We start from the raw sequence: 22,467 nt of genomic DNA, 5'->3' as shown, positions 1-22,467 counted from the left end.
CTTCTGTTTCTATCAAATTTTCATCTTTTTGCTGCTTTTTTATATTTTTTCGATTTTTCAGCTTTGAAATTTGCATTAAAATAAATAAAATGAATCCGATAGAAATCTATGTGTGAGTACAGAAAGGAACAAGACAGAATTTTTTTGTGTCAGCATGCAAAATAAAAATGTGAATTTAAATGTCAAAGCAGCAGCCAAAAAAAAAAAAAAGAAGCAAAAGAATTTCAGATAAACTGTGATTTGAACTAAATTTGCTTTTTTACAGCTTATGCTTTCACTTTGCTCCTCTCACTCTTGTAATGAAATTTATTTTCAAGTATTAAAGCTGAATTGCTTTGCAGTTCTTTGAAGATTTTGTAGGATGACAATGAATTACATAATTTTTTTGGTGAATTTATTGTGTCATTGTAACGGAGGGGTGCTGGTTCTTCGGTAGTGCGATTTTCTCGAACTGGAGTTTTTCATTTAATTGTTTAAAGGCTTACCCCTAACAGACAATGAGTATACTCAATTCAATAAGCGTGTTCATGAGGATACTCAATCTTTATAGTTGAGAATGCTCAATCAAGTGAAAATACTCATGTTCGGGTACCAGAGCGACCCAATGTGAATCATCTACATGAGCGTGCTTACAAAATTTAGCATGCTAAATTATATGCTTCCTTGTATGTCTGGTTAAAGAATTAACCGAGTGACACTATGTGGTGAACCGCATTTTACCCGATTAAAATGAATCAAAATCAACCGGCACGGTGCTGTCAGTGCAACTTCATGTCTCACCATTGATATAGCTAGCAAAAACACTGTGATGTCTGGGTATGTTATTAGTCAGTTACTAGATCACTTACCATACATTGAAATATTGTGTTGTTTTGACAGTGACGTTCAATCGGTTACTAAATGACTGTCAAGAGGACGCTGCTTGTTTCTAGTTTAGCTATCCGATTTTCTACCAAGTGTACAATATTTCAGCAACTGCCGATCGGGTTCAAAGCAATTTAGAAAAGTGTTTTCTCGTGTTTTCATGTAAATTTTTAGGGTAACAAGAAATTATGCTAATTTTCAACTAATAGGCACTGTGATCATTGATTGTATCAAACCCATGTGGTAACTATGACTGGTCAGCCAACTTGTTTTGTCTCGAATTGAACTTTAATGCTTACTGATACAATACTGGTTCAGATGACTTTTTCTAATAATCAATTAGGATGTGGAACTGATCAATAGCATTTTGATCATTTTGATCAGTTCTAAACACCCTTGATCATCACAACCTTTTTTTGGTGGTCCAGTGTTATCTAAATTGCGATTTGTTGGCCATTCAGACACCTATCGCATTTTTAGTATGTCCATCAAATGGGAATTGAACTCAGGCTTCAAAGGTTAGGTACTTTTAATACCAATATAATATGGTTTGTCTAGTGAAGACAGGTAGGAATCTAATCTTCGGAATCATGAGGGATAGAAACTGACAATTCTGTATGCTGAGTTTCCGTCTATTAGGAAGGTAAGATCAGTAATAACTTTATTTTCGAGAAAACCGCACTCAATTCAACTAAAACATTAATTTAAATGCGACACAATAGAAATTATTTCTCCATTTTTATCATCTCCTCGTTCTGTTCCTTTGTTTTAAATATTAAATTTCGTATTTTTTTTTGGGTTTAATTTTTCTGTACAATTTCTTTACAAATACACGAGATCATTGTCATCCCGTGGATTTCTCTTATCATTATATACAATTATTAAATTATTTACTGAATTCTAGAAACAATATGTCCGATTTCCACTCACATCACCACTAACATTCGATGTTGTTGCTGTTGTTGTTGATGTTACCATTGATGATGGAACTGTCGATGATGTTGTTGATGTCATTTGATTTTCTCCACTTCCATTTACATTTGCTGTCGTCGTTGTTGTTATTGTCAATGGTGTCGTTATACTTAATGGCCTCATTCCACTTACGCTTATTGATTGTGGAAACGGAACTGGTTGGGTGGATGAGGCAGGTGACAAGAGTGTGGGTGTTGGTGTTTGTCATCCGTAATAATATTGAACGTTACCAGTATTACGATTAATGAATCGTGGCATATTTTGTTGCTGTTCCATGTCATGTGATGACTGTCTTCTAAGTGTTGGATGGCCGATTATTGTACCACCAATATACGATGGCTGTTGTGATTGTATGAGACTTAATCCACCCATACTAACAACAGGATGTTGACGAGGAAGTGTACCACTTAAATTAAGACTTGGCATATTTACTGTTGGAAACGGAAAGAAGTAAGGAAGAAGATGGAAAAAAAAATTAATATTTAATTTAATTTGTTTGCATTAATTTCTCACGTTTTTATGTTTACAGTTATTTCAATCGTGCCTTTTTTGCCACAACAATGCATTAGAATAAATTTATTTTCAAGCTTGTGTCGATTGTGAAGCTTCAAGGCACAAATGAATTAACGAATTACGGAACAAATTTTTAAATGTTATTCTATATAGAATAATGAGGAACCTTGCGGTGTGGCTTATGTTACGCTGCGTGTTTTAATTAATTTTATCACTTCTTCTTTTAATTACTTTTTTTTTGCTTCTTGAAAGCCTACGACGCGTTTTGAGATGAAAAATCTATTTTGAGGTTAGTTTACAAAATGCCTTGACAATAAAGGTTCATTAACTTTTGAACATAATCGTCAACATTTTCTTTTTGTGCTAATTTTAGTCCTTTCTTTCGATAATTAAATTTTCTAAGATTGATGGTTGATGTGATTGCTCTTTGAACTTGATCGTATGTGATATGAAGATGAGAGCAGACTTGGATAATGATTGATGTGTTGGATTTCAATTTGTTGCTTAATAATAGCTAAAGAATAGAGCTATTTTAAACAAAATTCTCATAAAAAATAATGAACTTTACAAATTTCAATTTTAACGGTCTTTGAAAATTTGAAATATCAAAAACCTTACAAATGAAACTGTCAAATCCGTACAAAAGCGAAAATTGTAAGGTTTTAGAAAAACGCGCGTGTGAAAGTCAATTAAGAAGAAAAAGTGAATTAAAGTCAGGAAAAGAGTAAGTTAAAGTAAAAGGAAGAACTTAACTATGCGGTTACCGTTAAAAACCGAATAATTAACTAGCTAAAGTTATCTAAATCTTAAATAAACAGAAATTGAGCAATGAAATTAGATTTTTGTGAACAAAATTTAAAATTTTGGAAATTCCCATTAAAATCTCAGAGACAAATATCAAGCAAAACCCAAGTTCCACAAATCAGTAAGTACTTAACACCTTTCTACTAAATCCTTAATCAAAATGTTATCATAAGTAAGTCAGAAACTATGAGAATTTATACCTCCATGCAGATAGATTAATTTCATTATGAGATTGATTTTAATTAACTCACACCCAAGCAGAAATTTCATTAAGTGAGCATATCACCAAAATGATGGATTTTTTTTCTTATAAGGACTGTGCTTTCATTCATCGTTTCATCGTTGACTGACTTTTTTGAGAGATTGAGTATGAAAATGAGAACATTTTGGATTAAGTAGTATATTAAGTCAGTAAATCTATGATGGATGTTTGGAAAGCTAGAAAATGCATTTAGATTGACTAATTTAGGGATTGAGTCTTAGTAAGGCGATAAGTGACCTAAGCAGTGTCTTTGATTAGATAGTGCTTGTGTCTAGACAATCTCTAGGTAGATAATTCCTGTGTCTAGTCAGTGGCACAAACATGTCTATATGTAGACAGTCTACTAGGCTAAAGTAAAATCACTAAAAGCTACCAAGACACAATCAGGCAACTTTCTTAAAGCATTTATCTGACAACTCAGCATTGACGACGGTGGGTATAAATCTTAGCGACATAACATCCCTTAAACCCTCAACAACTCAAAATGCGTCACTTCCTCAAATCTACTTCATGACATTTTTATCATATTTTGATTCATATTCATATTAAATCTCGGGTTTTGCTTTCATGTTTACTTTGTGGCATATATTAGTATGCATAATATTGTGAAGAGCTGAATACATCCTTTCAACATATAGAATAACATTTATTTATTTTGTGCGTGTAACATTTTCATTAAATAAGACGAAGACGATCTCATTTTCTATGAGGATTACAAATATTTATTTGTCAAGTGCACATTGTGGATTGGTTAGGAAGTGGATTTATGAGAGCTTTTGATAGAGAATGTTATGAATTTCTTAGTATGGATGTGAATAAGCTCAGAATATTGGATTTTGACATCAATTTCAACTTATTCTCAAAATTCAAATCCTTAACATTCCCAAAAGCTCTCAAATATCCAATTCACAACCCAACAACCCCAAATATCCATTCATTAACCCAAAAAATAACTCACCAAAGCCTGTAGTCATTGTTGCACTATGTGATGATGGCGGTGGTAAAATCAAGGCAGGATTTATCGATCCACTAAGTAACGAAGGTGTACCAGTGGTGCCAGACGAACTACTAATGGACGATTGAGGCATGAGAAGAGTTGATGATGTATGTGAGATATTTGATGGCCCCAAATTTCCATAAGGCGATGGAGACGGTGTGTAAGTATTGAAATTCTGTAAAGGAACAAAAAAATCAGAAATTTGATGATGAATCACAAAAGATAATAAAATGATGTGCTTGCATTGGTCAGGAAGAAGGAAAAAAAGGGAAAGTTTTTTGAACGCATCGATAAACAAAATATTATCAAATTTCATTATCATGGGTATATTTTGTTGATGTTTATTCATCAAGTACATCCTCATGAATAAACAGCATGAGTCTTAAGGATTTTTGATCCATATCATCATGTAAACTTATCATATCATGTTCATCATCTTAATGTACTTACAAAAAAGTTTGTTTTGTAGACTTTTGAATGAAGTTCAATTCTGAGTCATGACTTGGATATATTGATCTGCACTCATGCTTCCTTTGAACTAAATGAAGTTTCAATTAAACCTTTGTTATGGATTATTGCTTGTGTGCAATGATTTTGATATGTAATTAGTAAGGTTTCTAACCTGAAGATATCAATATCTTGAATAGCATCTTTAGAAATAGAACTCAAAATTTACTGCAAATGAAGATTTAATTGTTCTTTCTGTCAATGAACCGTAAAGGCACTTCTTACTAGATTTGTACTAGAAAAGGGATTCATTCCCGATAAGCATATGATGTGAGAATGTCGGAATATAGCAAGACTCTTCCTGGAGAACGGATTCTGCCTAGTCGGATTCGTAACCATTCATGTAAGCCTGAGTATGCATTCTTTGATCTTCTCACGCAGTGTGCCTATCGTGTTTGATAGTGTAAATGAACTTAAGTAGCGTAGTCAAGAATTTTTTGAAGTTGGATAGGTTTTGACCTAAAACACACACCTTCATAGACATGCCCCTAATGAGTATACTCAGAACATGCTCTTTGTCTGTAAGAGTTCTTTTAAAGACGATGACGTGAATGTCAAACTCTCATTATCTACTGACTAATCTTCAGTAACTGTTCTTATAGTCATAAGAAGCAAAAGTGTTTTGATAGCTCACTTAGCGAGGAGAAAGCAAGTTTCGAAGGTTTATGTTGAATTTGAACTTCAAGGTTTGAATCTGTCTGAGAACTTAGTAAGAACGGATCATGAATGTTGTTAGAATTAAGAGAGATACCAGAACTGTAAATTTATCAAGAAGAACTTTAAATGAAACAGACTTGAATATATTGTATTTCAGTATAACATCCCAAAAGTTCAATATCCTTTCATGTCTCAATCCTCTCAATTTCAGACTCGAGATGATTATTTCCTTTCTTTATACAAATCTTATTCATCAACCCTAATCAATATCCCTAAAAGCCTTCTCATAATGAAGATTGAATTTCTTACAGCATCAACTCGAAATTTCATTCATGAAATTCCTTTACATGTTAAATATTTCATTTCCGTCATGTGTCTTTTCCTGCATAGTACACATAAGTTGTACAATAAATCTGCATAAATTGAACAAACAATAACAGGAAAGAGAATCGAGTAACAAATAAAAGTAACAACAACAGCATGAAATCTTCCCAATTCCAAACCCATATATCCAATGCGAAACACAAATACAAAGAAATAAAATAGATATTGACTTACATCATTTCTCGTAATGCTACTGCTGCCTGTTGACATTGGTAATGGCGTTGTAAGATCTATATCAGCATCTATTTCAGAAATATCGTCTGCTGAAAATCCATTTGTTATTGTTGTTTCACCTGTATTTGATGTTTTAAATTGTGCTGGAGTTTTACCCTGCTCGCTACTTTCATCCTTCGATGGCTTACGTCTAATGAAAATCCATCGTGCGATGACAATGAGTAAACACAGTAACACACCAGATGTTACAGAAATGATCAATAAAAGATAGAGACGTTCCTGATTTTCTGTAATTTTTTGAGAAAAAAAAGAGAAGAAAAATTGAAAATTGAATTCGTACTTTTTTGTCAGTTCCTTTTCAATTTTGAGAAAAATCTGTATATATATAGGAAGAATGAGAACAATAAACTTTGTTCTGTATAAGAAGAAACTTTTATTGGACAGCAATTTTAATCTTAATTGAAAAACTTTCTATTCGATTTTCGTCTCAAGGTGATTAGCTTTTCAATCTTCTTACTATGTCTTTTTTTTCATAGTTTACTAAGCTTGTTGATAAGATTGTGTACTTTTAAGCTTTTTATTTAACATCCTTGCTTTGTCAATTGAGTGATGAAAATGAAATGAATTTTAAATGGGAAATAAAATTGGATGGTTTATGGCATGATTAGGTTTTTTGTATGAAGTTTGTGTGATATTGAACAGTATTAAGTTTTAAGTTAATTAAGAAGTTTCAAGGGATGACATACATATTGGGTTGGGTGTGATAGTAGTTACATTTTCGAATAGATTGGAATGAATAGAGCATCAGTTGGTTAATCGACCTAAAATCAAGTCCCAGGATGGCTTGACTAAATGAATCGAACCAAGTCAGAGTTAGATTGGGCTGGTGCTGGATTTTGGATCAATATGCCAATTTGTGCTTTTCTGAATTACGGTTGAGAGGATAATAGATTAACTCCTCATATCTATGGTATTTTGGATTAAAATGGAATTAACCAGTGTTGATATCTTGCCTTTGATTTTGAAAAGGCAATGCAAAGGCAAAGTTTCTCAAAAAAGAATCTTTCAAAGGCAGAAAAAAGGCAAAGGCAAATTTTTCTGCCTTTTCAAAGGCAATGTCTTTTTCAAATGACGGCAACCTGCGAGATGGGACACTTGGGAAGATCGACTGATAAGTGGTAAAACCCGGCTTTTGCCAACTCTACATCAAATGCTTCCATTTTTGGAAAAGTGTTAGTAAATTTGTCCTTGATCGAGCCTTAAAGGGTCTTTGGAGTAGCTTTTATCATTAATTTTGATCATATTAATAACTGCCAATTAATATAAAAATTCAGATGAAGTTCTTTAACAAAACCAAACAACCTAATTGAGTAAACAATACAGCTATAAATAAACAGCTTTAATCTTGTTACAAACAACCTATTCATCAGATGAAATTTAACCCACACTTTAAGATGAATAATTATTTATTTCTTAGGTTTCATCATATTTTCATAACCATAAATCTGGTCCTTATTGAAAAGTTCATTGCTCCTTGCTTCAATGAACTTTTATAGTAAGAAGTTTATACACAAATGCTCCTTAATCTTAATCGAATTTCGGGTTTTATGGAATTATATCAAGATATTTGATACATATCTGTAGTTGAAGTAGTTATCATGAGAAGTTTATGTTTACGAATATAAAGTTTTATGCAAATTTTGTGACTGTCTGTGCAGGTTTGTAGTTAGAAGTGGGGGTTCGAGTCAGAATTGTCATGACTTCATTTTGAAGACGTCCACATCTTACTTGGCTGCGCCCTTCACAGTGGTTTTGGAATTTAAGAATTAGAACTTGAGTTATGAGGACTTTAGAACTCCATAGTGGAAATGTCTTCTTTATGTCCAAGAATATTTTGAAGTCTGGAGTATACTTTTTTGAAGTTCAGACTCCCAAAATCGTTCCAACTCTAGTTTGGTTTTCAAAATGCTTCCAACTCTGACCCTAAATATTGCAAATTACACCCATGTGGACGCATGTCTAGTTCAAAGAACAACTGATCCCCAACAGATAAAAAGACCGCTTTTTGGTGGCGTATTGGTATTTGTGTACCATGAAAGCATGCTCTTTGTCTGTTAGGGGATATTGTCGTATGGAATTTCATCCTTCATTGGTAAGAGACATGCGACTAGTCTTATAAAGACCTGTACACTCGGGATGCATTTCCTAAAGCTCTTAAGAGTGCATGAGTCTCTGTTCAAAGGACTCGAACCTTCCCATTGTCGAACATTCTTACTACGCTCCTACTCCTGCATATCACCATCTCCCCAAACACAAACGTACTTAACTAATCATAAAATGTTTGTTTATGACATGACAAATGACTTAACTTAATTAAATTAAAAAGTCAAATTAAAATAAACTAAAATAAAAAAAAATGTTAATGATGAAAAAAATGATGAAACTCACGTGATAAGAAAGCAAATGTATGCATCCACTCATCAACAAAATGTACAACAACAATCTTCTCATTATTATTATCATTAATATTGTTATTTTCTTCCACAACATTACCGCACTCATCAATCAATAAATTATCGTTGCTGACCTTCGTCATATTACGAATGTTCTTATTGCCCGTCTTTATTTGTTGATTAATTACATTATTTAAGCATTTTGATCGACCCATGCTTTTGGTCTTGGTCGTAGCATAACTATTATTTCGCTTATTAGGCGTGGCAATTTTCTTATTGCGATTGCCTGCATATTGTCGAAAACGGTCTAAAATTAAAGAAAATAAAAAAAAAAAGAATATGGAAATGAAAGGAACCAAAAAAATAAAAAAAAATCATGGCTGGTGTGGTAAAATAAAAAAATAAAATGGAATGAAAATGATGCTGTTAAATGAGATGGGGTTAACTTCCTTTTTTCATTCGTATGCAATTTTCTACTCAATTAGTTTAGTAGCTACAGTGATAAATGGTTGAATGAAAAAATGATGAACAGCTGTTGTAATGGGGTGAGGATTAGTCGGGAAAAAATGTTTAAAATAATCATATTGAATTTGTTTGTGTGTCATTTAAGGTTAAAGTTTTAGTGATTGTGCATGAAAGGGTGTTAAAATGGGATCATTAGCTATATAGTGCTTATGTACAGTAGCGTCCAAAAATTTGCGGACAAGAAATATTTTTTCTTATTTTGATTATAAAATCCGTTTAAATGCATGAAATTGAATGCGGTTTTCAGTGTTTAATTCTTCTTTAAAAACTACATTAGAAAAAACATACATTTAGTTGGAAACATTTGTTAATTTACTATAAAAATTTTTTTGTATGAGACGGTCAAAAATTTGCGGACAAAGCTTTTTGTTGTGATATTTTTAACAATTATATCAACAAGGTTTGATTCTTTTCTTGATCTTTGTTGATTGCTTTTAAAAAAGGAAATCACTTTTCCAAATTGAGCATGCTGCATTCCAGCTACGGACCTTAAAACATTTTATGGTCTACGAGTTTTTCTCAAAAATTTTCACTTTTCTTGCAATATAAATGTATACTCATTGTAGCATTTTTAATGCACTTTCTAACAATATCAACACAAAAGCTTCCTTGAAAACAGACATCAAATTCAAAGAACCTATGTGAAAAAAGCAAGATGGCGGCTTCAAAGATTACAAAAGTTTAAATTATTCAATGATTAGGACTTTTTGTGTAGTTTTTGAGTTTGAATCTTTAGATTAGAGCTCTTTCAAGGAAAACAAACCTTTCCGTTTTCGAACTTTCTAACTACTCTTCTAAAATGTCCTTTATATCACCATCTCCCCAAAGACAAACGTACTTAACTAATCATAAAATGCTTGTTTATGACATGACAAATGACTTAACTTAATTAAATTAAAAAGTCTAATTAAAATAAAATAAAAAGCTAAAAACGCCAGTAAAATGTTAATGATAAAAAAAATGATGAAACTCACGTGATAAGAAAGCAAATGTATGCATCCACTCATCAACAAAATGTACAACAACAATCTTCTCATTATTATTATCATTAATATTGTTATTTTCTTCCACAACATTACCGCACTCATCAATCAATAAATTATTGTTGTTGACCTTCGTCATATTACGAATGTTCTTATTGCCCGTGATTTCCTTTTTTTGATTAATTACATTATTTAAGCATTTTGATCGACCCATGCTTTTGGTCTTGGTCGTAGCATAACTATTATTTCGCTTATTAGGCGTGGCAATTTTCTTATTGCGATTGCCTGCATATTGTCGAAAACGGTCTAAAATTAAAGAAAATAAAAAAACACGAATATGGAAATGAAAGGAACCAAAAAACAGTGTTTATAAAAAAAATCATGGCTGGTGTGGTAAAATAAAAAAATAAAATGGAATGAAAATGATGCTGTTAAATGAGATGGGGTTAACTTTGTTTTTGACCAAGATCCTACATTCGTATGCAATTTTCTACTCAATTGCTGAGCTGGGACAAAAATGCGCTTAAGTCCCTACAATAACACGAGGACTTTTGTAATGGTTTTAAAAGAAAAAAAGATCAAGAAAAGCTGTTGTAATTGGGTGAGGATAATAGAACTGTTAAAAATGTTCACAACAAAAAGCTTCATGTTGAAATTTTTGACCGTGTCATCAAAAAAATTATAGTATAATTAACAAATGTTTCCAACTTAAATGTTGTTAATGTGAGTGTGCATAATAGAAGAATTAAAATGTGAAAACCGCATTCAGCATATTTAGGATGCTTATAATCATATTATAAGTTATGTATATGTAATTGTGCAAGCTATTTTTGGACGCTACTGTATATGATTAGTGTTAAAATATAGTTTTATATTGTATGTTAAACTAAAATAAACTAGGTACTAAATTTATTTGTGAGCTTTAAATTGGTTTTTAATGAGCTGGGGTATATTCAGAGAGTAGAAGGGAACGGAAGTGAGTAATTGGTGCCAAAATCTATGCCCTATGAGTCTTTTCAAAGTGTCTGATCAAATTTTTGTCGGACGCCTATAATAAGCCTTGTCTTTGGTTTTACAAGGACACCCAATTAAGCTACACATGACATGCGTTTCATAGAATCCATCTATAAACTGTATGTCTAGGTTTGAGGGGGAGATTTGGCAAATCCTAACTCGTTGTCAAAAATGTCAAGTAGATATTCCTTTGTTGGCTTTGTTTCATATTACACGCGAAGCTAAACTGGACACATTGAAATGATCGGCATCTAATCTACATTGTTCTTAGGTTTGGCTTGTTGCCAGATTTTTAAACTTGTGTCTTTTAGAGCTATGATATGTTTCTCAGCTAATGATGTTCTTCTGAATAAATACTGTATTCCACCAAAAAATGAATTTACTTAAAGTTGTAGAATTTTGTGTCTTAGTCCAATACAACGATAAGATCTGTGCAATGAGCACTGTACAGAAAAATTGGCTTAAACGAGCATTAAACCACACTTTCCAATAATCCCTGGTAGTCTAGCAGTTAAGAGCACTTGACATGTAACTAAGAGAGTGTGAGTTCGAGTCCCACTTGAACTACATTTCGTATAATGCTCATAATGTTCCAAAAGTCATTTCCAATTCAAATTAATGCTAAAGCAACTTCACCAGACAAACATTAAAGCTCATTACAAAACAAAAACTATTACAGCAAAAATACTCCAAATGGAGACGACATGAAAAGCTTCATTTCCTGGAATCCACACAATAATAATAATTGAGGAAAAAGCTCCGACAATAAACGGGAAATTTTTTCCATCCGAACTTTATCATCTCACATGACCTCAATCAACTATAGCCTATTGTTGAATTAATATGTTCAGATCTCAGTTTGTTTATTTACGTTCCAATTTCGAACATCCTCACGTATTTTCTATCATAAGCTCGTAGATGTACAATAATATTCACATACACACATCATTTTCGTATAAAAATGGGAAAGTTTCATCACGTATTATGTATAATATTATGTTATATATGTGAGTGTGTGCGAATGTATATTTGAGTATGTGCGTTAAGCACATTTTGGCATATCATGGGATTTTTTTTAAAAAAAATGAGCAGCACCAGAAATATCCGCAAACATTCAAACTCAATTTTCTTGTCCTTTTCTACGTTCTTATTTGCTCTAACTCGTTTTAATCACATCTTTTTGTATTATTTACCGCCCCTCCCCTAAAAAAAATGGAATCAGAAATTTTCATCCATTGTTATCCTTAATATAGAAATGCAGACATCAAAAAAGCAACAATATCATTTTTTCTTTCTTATTTTTTGTCATTTATACATGAAGAAATTTTTATTTTATTTTATGTTTCTTCCCACATGGCTTGGCTTGGCTGTGTCATAGCTACTTTCTATACACATGTACATGTGTGTAGATGAGAGCCCCGTGAAACGTGATTTCTTCAAATATTTATGCTACGAGACATCTTTTTCAATGATTTTTGCTACTCTTGTTGATGCTAGCGAAAATTTTTTTTATCTTATTTCAAACTTGACAATGATGTTGTGTTGGTACCAACGCGCAATAACCAGTAAGAAATTTTAAAGAATATTCACGGTTTAAAAGATGTTGAGCAGTGTTGGGAATTTGTATTGGGTGATCAGGTGGGCTATTTTGTGGTTTGATTTTGGGGTTTAAAGGCCAAATATTCACGATGTGGTCGATATTAATATTGGGTTGCAGCTCAAAGGGTATATGTCCATATTTCTACAAGTACTGAGTACAGATGAAGGAAAATTACTTGGCGTATAATCGAAGAGAAGGAGCTAGAACAACAACACAAGAAACTAACAGAAATAGACGTTCTGGCCAGGAACAGAAACCTGATCAACCACTTTATTAACGCCCTACGATTCACAATGGATCAATAGGAATTAATCATCATCATCAGATCATTAAACAGAACAGATTCTTGAATAAATCCACAATGGAGTCCATAAATTTCATGGATTCTACCAAATCAGCCATTCGCAATTCTAGTGGACAAAATCACACTAGAATTTGACAAATATTTGCCATTAACTATTTGGAATACATCCCTGAATGCAGGTTTGTCCAATCGGGCTATGTGACACATTTTTAAAGAGTTTTAAAACCTTCAACACAATATAGTCGTTATGGTGCCGCTCTATCCACGCGTTAACGTCAAATTGTGAAAGTGAATGGAAAGCACGGTAACAACTATTTTTGACCCATGGCGAATATGGAAACTTGACTTTTGTTCTTCTCGAGCTTAGCAAAATCACTAATCTGTACAGTTTCAAATGACTAAGATATCAGTAACTCGAAGGAAACTCAGATTTTATATGGAAAAGTCAACTCGATTACATGTCACATTGGAGTCATTGAGCATTGGTAAAATCTTGAAGTTTTTGGATTGCTATCCAAATTGAAGAATTTTGTCTTATAATAGGCTGATGTGGGGTTTGATTGATCCGAATGCACCTTCATCTTGAATATGCCACTGCTCACAGATACACAACTACGACAACTACTAAAAGCGCTATCTAAAATCTCTCTACATACACTATTTTCTTACATACAGTCATGCTGCTTTCAAAGTTTACTACCAACAACCCTGTTTCATCCCGAGAAGGAAGAAGAAAACTAAGCTAAGAAACTTTGACACGTTTCTTCTTTTATTTCATTTTATTTTATAATTTTAAATTCAATTTCCCTGGTTATTACATTTTTTTGCAATTTTATTTTTATGTGAATAAAAAGAAGAAGTTGCGATAGAAAAAAAGACGATGGCAAAAAGCATCAGCAAGGATGAGAATATAAAAAAAACTATTTTCTTTCTTATCGAATTGAAAATATCCTGTTTATAGACACAAACATCAACTTTATCTCTCATGCCGTTCGTTTTTTTCTTCCATTTCCATGTAATGTTGAGGTTAATTCACTTGAAAGTATTTCCTTTTGAATGCCTAATCTCCAATCTCTTTTCATTTTGTTACTAATTTGTTATAGTGGTTATTGTGGGTAGGAAAAAAAAGCTCGCATTGAGCATCGGATGATGCTTCATGTTAGAGGAAATTTGTATGCCTTTATTTATGCTGATTAAGGTTTTTACTCGTTGAAAAATAATTCAAGCTATTTATAGTATAGATTTTCGTGGTTTTTGGAAGATGCTTTAAGAACTTTTTGGATTGTTAATCATGAAGGAAGTAAATTTAGGTAAACAACTTGAGATTAATTAGTTTTTGATGGTGTGCATAAATCAAGGTTTTATCCCTGTAGCGTTTTGGATTGTATTTTTATGTAGTTATTGAGGAAAAGAGGTTGTACACAACAGAACCTTACAATTATCCAAACTTCTTTGCTTCGTTGGAAGTATCTCTAAAGTTGCTTTTTTATCCGTAAATAATGTGTCTAGGCTTAGATTTGATTTGCGTAGGACATATTTAGGATTCAATGTGTGACACCTACATGGAATCTTTACCAGTGTAGGCATACACTCTAGTCTCATGATTTTTCTACAAAACGTTACGAACGGTGATGTGTATATTCAGAACGTTTTCTTAGAAAGACAAATTTGTCAGAAAATATTTGGACTGTTTATGTATCTTAATGTCTAGACCAGGCAGCAATGGCCTTTATCAAAACAACTTAGTCTGGGTATTTTGCCATTTTACAACTTCAATATTTGTTTAAGACAAGATTGCTAAGACAGATAATTTGTACAAACTTTGTGATAAAGCCAGCAATAAAGTCAGATAGAATGCGTTTTGTAGAAACCTATGCTCAACATCGGAGTATGGTTCTAGGAAGTAAGTAAGTAAAATTGCCATTCATTGTACTCTATTCCGGATTTCTATTCAAATCGGTTAATCAATCAAGATTCCGCCTCTAGGATTAAATTATCTTGAAAATCATTCCAAAATTAAACCGGTTTGGTGTCATATTTTGGAACGCTTAATCGACTTGTGCCATTTGGGTTTCTGATCTGTCACATTCTCTGAATTCAGAGCTTAAAAATGTTCTAAATTTTGTATGGCCGAAATTGACTTCGAGCACTGGAATAAAGCAACCCTGCAAGGTTTTATAAGTTGCAAGCACGTGTGTTGCTAGAGAGTCGTTTTTAAAGTCATTTTGGTATTTAAAAGCTTATATACTTCGCTGGCCATACAAATTAATTGTGATCAATGTCCATTCTCAAGAAGGCACTTTAGACCATCGCTATGTCACCGTAGCGACGTTAAGACGTGAAGACGTTCTGATGGGACCACGACGGCTGATTTTGACTCAATCTGACACCGAAAAATGAGGTTCGCTGCATTGTGTTGCTCAAAAGTTTAGGATCTTATTATACAAAACACTACACAACAGGATGAGTTCAGCATACATCAAATAAGCCACAAATTGTATATCACGAATACTCAACCTTATCATCAGACTAATCACTACGCAGCCGTTACTCCCTCACTGCACTTTTCCCCAAAAATAATTTGATTTACGCACAAACTTAAAATAACTCAAGATTTTTCAAACTAATAAAAATATTCTTCCTTGTTAAGCTGCTTTTTTCGGAAAAAAGGCTCCAAATGTTTATTATTATGATGCTTATGATTTATATAATGGTTTACATAAATAGATATTCATGAAATTCAATATCATAAAAGTCTGACTTTGTATTTATTGACACATGTACATCCTTATTATAATAACAGCCTATTCAATATCCTCTAGTTATTTAATAAGATTTCGTAAATAAATACATTAACCTTGGTTACTGTAGACGTCAGAGATATCCAAGCATTATTTTTTTTTTGGCAATATTAGTACTTCATAGAAAATTTAAGTAGATTCACATTGTAGAATATTTTAGGTCTGTGTAGCCCGAGGGACAGAATTTTTGGCAAGCGCTTCATATTTGGCTACATGCCAAAATTAGGCTTCCAATTGGTGTTAATAAAGAAGCCTTAAAACCCTCCATGGAGCCTTAAAGTCCTCCATGGAGCCTTAAAACCCTCCATGAAGCCTTAAAACCCTCCATGAAGCCTTAAAACCCTCCATGAAGCCTTAAAACCCTCCATGAAGCCTTAAAACCCTCCATGAAGCCTTAAAACCCTCCATGAAGCCTTAAAACCCTCCATGAAGCCTTAAAACCCTTCATGAAGCCTTAAAACCTCCATCGAGCCTTAAAACCCTCCATGGAGCCTTAAAACCCTCCTTGGAGCCTTAAAACCCTCTATGAAGCCTTAAAACCCTCCATGGAGCCTTAAAACCCTCCATGGAGCCTTAAAACCCTCCATGGAGCCTTAAAACCCTCCATGGAGCCTTAAAACCCTCCATGGAGCCTTAAAAATCTCCATGGAGCCTTAAAGTCCTCCATGGAGCCTTTAAAGCTCAGTTGAGCCTTAAAACCTTCTTGGAGTCTTAAACCTCCATGTAGCCTTGAAACTTGTGGAGCCATCAGTTGTGTCGCTCGGGCAAGTAATCATTGTAGGAAGACACAGCGTCGCTGAAAATTAAATAAATGTAATACCAATGCAATATGAAGGAAACGAGTTTTTTTCGTCGTATTATCATGAGCGAATGCTTCCACGTGAGTGAGTCTTATTGATGCGGAAAAACAGCAATTACAACAGAAAAACGTGAGAAAAAAAGGATTTTTGTAAAAAGGAAGCGAAGATGAAGGTAAAAACTCTCGCGAAAATTGTGTGAATTGAAATAATGATTTTGAGATATTAAAGATGAAATTTTATTCCAGCATCTCTGACTTAACATTGCAAGTTTTTTTCAGTAATTTTATCACGCTCGTAGCAGTATTAATGCATGAGATTATCGTCTTGAAATATTTCACATATTTTTTCACTTTGTATTATTTTTTTTATTGCAACAAATCATTCGGTAGTTCTAAATGTCATGTGAAATGACTTATATACTTACTATCCTGTACAGTATAGAGTAATGGAAAGGTTTAAATCGAATTTATTGACAATTTTCTTTACGAGGATGGAATTGGAATGTTGGGGAAAAGTGATTTTTTGGGGTTGAGAACGCTTTTGGAAGTGAAATTCAATATAGAGTAGTCAATTCGGATAGTGAGTTCATGTATGATTCACATCATCGATTGGTGTAACGTGATATTTTCATGTTCGTTCTATCAATATTCAATTCGTAAAGTAATCATGTATAGCTCTGGTTTAAATTTTTAATGCTAAGCTTCAAGTTCCTGATCCGTTCCTTAATTCTACATTGTCCAAAGCTCCAGTTTAAGCTTGATCTCATACTATGAGCAGTTGCAGTATCTAATCTTCAAAAAAAGCACAAAATTTGGGAATGACAGGATTCGAACCAATGATCTTTGAGTCTCACTTTATCAAATTCGAGTCATGCAGCTTATCGATTACTTTATGGGTTCAATTTGATCCTAGAGTAAAATTCGTGCTGATTTCTAGATTAAAGCTTTATTGACCACCAAAACTCTTGACGATACCCCAGTTACTCGAAACTTTCGATATGCTTTTGGTTTGCTCGAAAAACTCACTTATGACCTTTTGTAACTGTAGGTCTACTGAGTGCAGAGGTCAGACGCATCCTCAGGCGTTAAAAAATTACTAGCCGCAAATCGCCCTAGTGCAGCACTTCAAAAATCTTTCATACAATTTTGAAAATCTACAGAATAATTTCTACCATTAAAGTCATCAATAATAAATCCAACAAAGTCTTCAACTTGACGTTTCCAGACTACTACCTCTTCCTCACATATCACACTTATCAAATTGTGTCTAAAAAATGCACACTCGACAATCTACTTATGTTATTCATACATATTTATAAATTTTTCAAAAACAATGACACGGTGACATTCCGAGACTATATAATTCATAAATTCATGATGTACTGCACAAAATTTACTACGACATTTCATAGTCATTCCTTACATTTTCTCTTCTTTTTCCATTCATTTTCCGATTTATGATATGTGAGAGAATTTCATAGCATACGTTAAGTACTATAAATTTTTTATGTACATATGAGCTACATACATACATAGTCTCATGCAATATTTCTGTACCTAACTCAAGTTTTCATTTATTTTTCTGAATTTTTGAAGATTTTTTTTTTATACTAAAAATAAAAGCTATTTTGGCATTGCATTGAGTAAAGTATTGTTGGCTTACTTCATGTTCATAGATGTCATTTGAAAAGTTTTACAGATGTAGTTTTGTGAAATGATAAAGTCAAGATTATTTTAAATTCTTTTATGACAAACACTCATTTTAAACTTTTAAGATCAGGTTGACATTAAAGTTTTAAGTGATGGAAATAATTTGAGTATTGAATAAAATTTTGAGAGCACATGTCGAGTTGAATATTCCTATTTTAACTTTCTACTATAAAAGCATATCGTTGAGGAATTCCTTTGAAATAGAAAAGATAAATTTAAAATGAATTATACTTTAAATAAGGCTAAGCTGAATTTCTATTGTTAAAGATAAAATATCTGGCACTAGATCAGCGTGACTCTGGCATAATGTAGAATTCGGTTTAAATTCGGCAACATGTCAATCGAATTCGGGACCAAATTAGAGTCTCATCGGTTTGGTGTCGGATTTTGGATCGATTAACCGATTTGTGACTATTCGGGTAATATCCAGTTTTGAGTATGCTAATCGTTACAAAGTACATATTTATTAAGATGATATGAATTCCCCTTAGGGAGGAACTCAGATTTCCATGCCACAGCCTTTTTCATTTATGTCGGTCGGGTTAACTACAGAGAATATTCAAAAATCGATTCAAGTCTAGAGTAACTCATTCTACCTTATTTTCACATGATAAAATTTACTTAAAAACTTTTCCTATAGACGGAACTTCCATAGAACAGAATGTAAAAATCAATTAGAAATTCACCATTGAAAATTCACATGAAAAAGTAATGTCCATAAAAGAAAATTAAACAGCAATATCAACAATTAAAAACTAATTTAGGTACATCCTTCAATTTATGTACATGTAAATCACTAAGTGCTGTAACTTTCGATGCTTAACATTCTGTCTTAATTGCCCGTCTAGTCATTCAACTATATTTTATAGCAAGACAAAGTTTTCTTATATCAAAAAACAATATTTTATGTTGATGAGATTTTTAGAAGCTTTTTAGATTTTTTGCAGTTCCTGATTTTTCAATTTGTCGATGCAAATTTATTTTTTTGTGCTGATTTTAATGGACTTTTAATGCAAAATTGGATGTCCTTGAAGCAAAATTTTGATAAATTAAAAAAGTTTGTTCATCTAAATTAGGAAATTGTTGGTTATTTTGAAGTTTCAGTCATTAATTCCTGCATTTAGGTCATTCATTTTTGTGGACTAGTAAGAAAGCTAAGGCAGAAGTTCTGAAATGTCCATTAATGAATGCTGAATAGCACAATTCGATAAATTACCCCAAAATTCAGCACCATGCCAGCGAGACTCAGAATTGGTGTCATATTCGGTTTAAATCCAGCACTATTCCAATGTCACGCTTGCCTGGAACCGGAATTCAACCGATTACCCAAATTGTCTTCTTTCCAAGAGTTCGATTCATGATCCGGTATCAGGATGACGTGACTCTGACTTGGTTTATGATTCTATTTAAATTCAGCACTCCAATCCAGTAGTCTCGTCAGTGTCATGCCAAGCTGGGGCCAGATTTTGAATCGATTAAGCGAATTATAATATTCAGAAATGGACATTATTTGTCAACATTCCAACTCAATCCTCACAAAAAGTCTTAACAAATTCCAAATCCTCGACAATTAAAATTATTTAAATTTAAAACAATAAAGAGTTTAAAAAACTAATTTACCAACTTCCGTTTGTACTCTGAATTAATGTGAAAGGTAAATACTCCATTTCTAGTGTAAATGTTTGATTTTAAAATTATAGCTTTTTATATGCAGTTTTAGTTGCAGTTCTTCTTTATATAAATCCATTAAATTACTTTTATCTCTGTTAAACTATCTTTGTTATTATAATGCAGTTATTATTCACTTTATGGCTTAAATATACGATAAGATAGGAACTGCAGTTGAAGAGTAATAAATATTTGGTAAGAAACTTTAAAGCGGAGTTGAATGCTGGATGGCAATGACCTGAAATGTATAGAAGCTTGATTCTTCTGTCTGATGTCAAGTCGATTTAAAGCTAAATTTGGCATGGATCTGTCATCAAGTCGTGAAGACGCTGATTCAAGTCCATAATTTTTGGAGCAATATGCATCCTTAGAATGGAATAGAATATTATGTTGGGTTTGCCTACAACTGTGATTGATGATCTGTTGTACCCTCACAATGTCTCTATTGAATGTCTATACCGACCAACGAAAGTGGCCAACGAACTCTTGAAAAGAGACTTCATATAGAAAGTAATGCATTTGATATTGGTAATTGGCAGAAGGCAGCCAACGATAGAGCCAGACTCAGATGTCAACTAGGACATGATATGGATCACAGTAGCTATGTGTTCTAATGGTCAGGGATGTAAGTAAGTGTAATGCATACTTATGACTAAGTGTTTGCAATAGATCAAGCTCTTATGTGGTTCGGATCTCACTATAAACTGTAGGACTAAAGGGTCTGATATAACAGATTTATAATCGCAGTGCTTCTTGCTCATAAGGCTGGGTCCTTCCTAAAGCTGGGTCCTTCCTAAGGCTGGGCCCTTCTTAAGGCTGGGCCCTTGCATATTATATATGTGGTTTAGGTCTAATTCAATGAAGATAAGCTACCACTCGAAATTTAAGTACCCCTGATTCCTTCGCGATTAACCAAACGACTTACATATGACTGTCATCTCTTATGTATTGTGGACCATATTTTGAACAATTAGTCTATCCATAATGCTCTTCATTCCATTAAATTTTTACTCAATTAAATCCAAAAATTTTATGAATATTATTTTTTGAAACTATCAAAATATTCGCCCCAAATAAGGCTTAAAATCAACAAAACTCAACACAAAAGATAAAATAAATAATTAAATTTTCATGTTAGTAAGAAGATTGAAAATACATCCAACAGAGGTCATTCATTGTTATTTTAGTATATGCTAAAAATAATTATTTTGTGCTTATACAAGATGAATAAATATTTCATAAATTACAATACACGGCATATACACACATATCCATTAGTAAGTATGTTAATAGGTGGATTGTACAGCACAACATTATGTAAGGCAAGTGGAAAATAGCAAAAGCAGCAAAAAAGGGGTTTCAAATTAGGACTTTTTTTGCCTCTTATTAATTAGCAAAATTCATAATTAAATTTTTTTTTCACATCTTTTCATTCTCATAATGTGTTTTTTGTTTGCCAAACTTCTATTCCCTATGGATTATTGTAAAAATTCTTTTTTGTTACTTGTTTGCTTGCTTCCGTTGGGGAGATTTTGTGAGAATTTGGGATGTAAATTGGTAGGTTGTAAAACGAAATGCTAGCTTTAATTAAGAGTTAATGAATGTCAAAAGCAATTTTTAGCGTCGTTCCATACCCGAGTGAACAACTTTTTCGAATTTCTAGCTAATAGCTAGATCTATGTTCGAAAAGTGAGAAATCCATCATATAATGACTTGTCCGTAATTCTCTACAAAACTGGGTATCTGTCGACATAGGCCTATTAATTAAGCATTCTGTAAAGTGGTCAGCTCTGAATATTGAGTATGCCCTGGTCCATGTTAAACGAATTTTGTGAAGTTGAATATGACTAAATTTATGTCTAGTTCTAAGACGATTAATACCCCATAACATACAAATAGCATGCTCACATTCAGGGTGTGAAAAGCAGAATCTGTTTTGAAAATATGCCACATGTAAATCTGCACACATGAAATATGTGACATATGTATACACATTCTGTAAAACATAATATGTTGTAACAACCCTGCTCACATTAATAAGCATACTCAAAGCATGTTTTTTTCATGCAAATGAATATGCACACAAAATTGAGTTTACTCAAAGTATGCTCTTTGTCTGTTAGGGGTCAATACCTAGATGTAATCTGTTGTTCCTAGAACTAGAACTGCAATTAGTCCAATAAAACTATGTCTATTCAGGAACGCTTTACAAAATGTTTAAGTATGATTGATCTCTATGTACCAAACCTAAGGGTTCTCGGGACAGAGACCGACACAGCAAAGCATTCTCTCGTTGTCTCGGTCCCAGTTTCGATCTGGATTTTGAAAATTCGTCGAAGTCGAGATTTACATTGTTTTATATCTCTAACCAAGAAATAACAAGTTGCAGGTTAAAAACCTTGAGAAATTGTTAATTACCTATTAAGATCTTTGTGCACAGTTTGAAGTCGTCTCAATTTCCGTATCAAAAAGTCAA

General features: G+C 32.9%; 1 protein-coding gene across 1 annotated transcript in view; it reads right to left on the bottom strand.

The window, feature by feature from the left end:
- Positions 1 to 284: 284 nt before the first annotated feature.
- The window catches only part of LOC139090187 (protein eva-1-like), a 157,895-nt gene continuing 135,712 nt past the window's right edge, over positions 285 to 22,467 (bottom strand). Inside the window, exons 8-10 of the mRNA XM_070639922.1 lie at positions 6,135 to 6,421; positions 4,374 to 4,587; positions 285 to 2,267 (exon numbers count right to left, since the gene is read on the bottom strand). Coding sequence (XP_070496023.1) covers positions 2,041 to 2,267; positions 4,374 to 4,587; positions 6,135 to 6,421 — 728 coding nt within the window. The 3' untranslated portion in view covers positions 285 to 2,040. The remainder of the gene's footprint in view (positions 2,268 to 4,373; positions 4,588 to 6,134; positions 6,422 to 22,467) is intronic.

This window comes from Chironomus tepperi, unplaced genomic scaffold, assembly GCF_022539635.2.
Source record: "Chironomus tepperi strain 1889 unplaced genomic scaffold, CSIRO-AGI_Ctep_v1 contig_217, whole genome shotgun sequence".
Classification (NCBI taxonomy): Eukaryota; Metazoa; Arthropoda; class Insecta; order Diptera; family Chironomidae; genus Chironomus; species Chironomus tepperi.
This window is presented reverse-complemented; position numbering and strand designations above follow the sequence as displayed.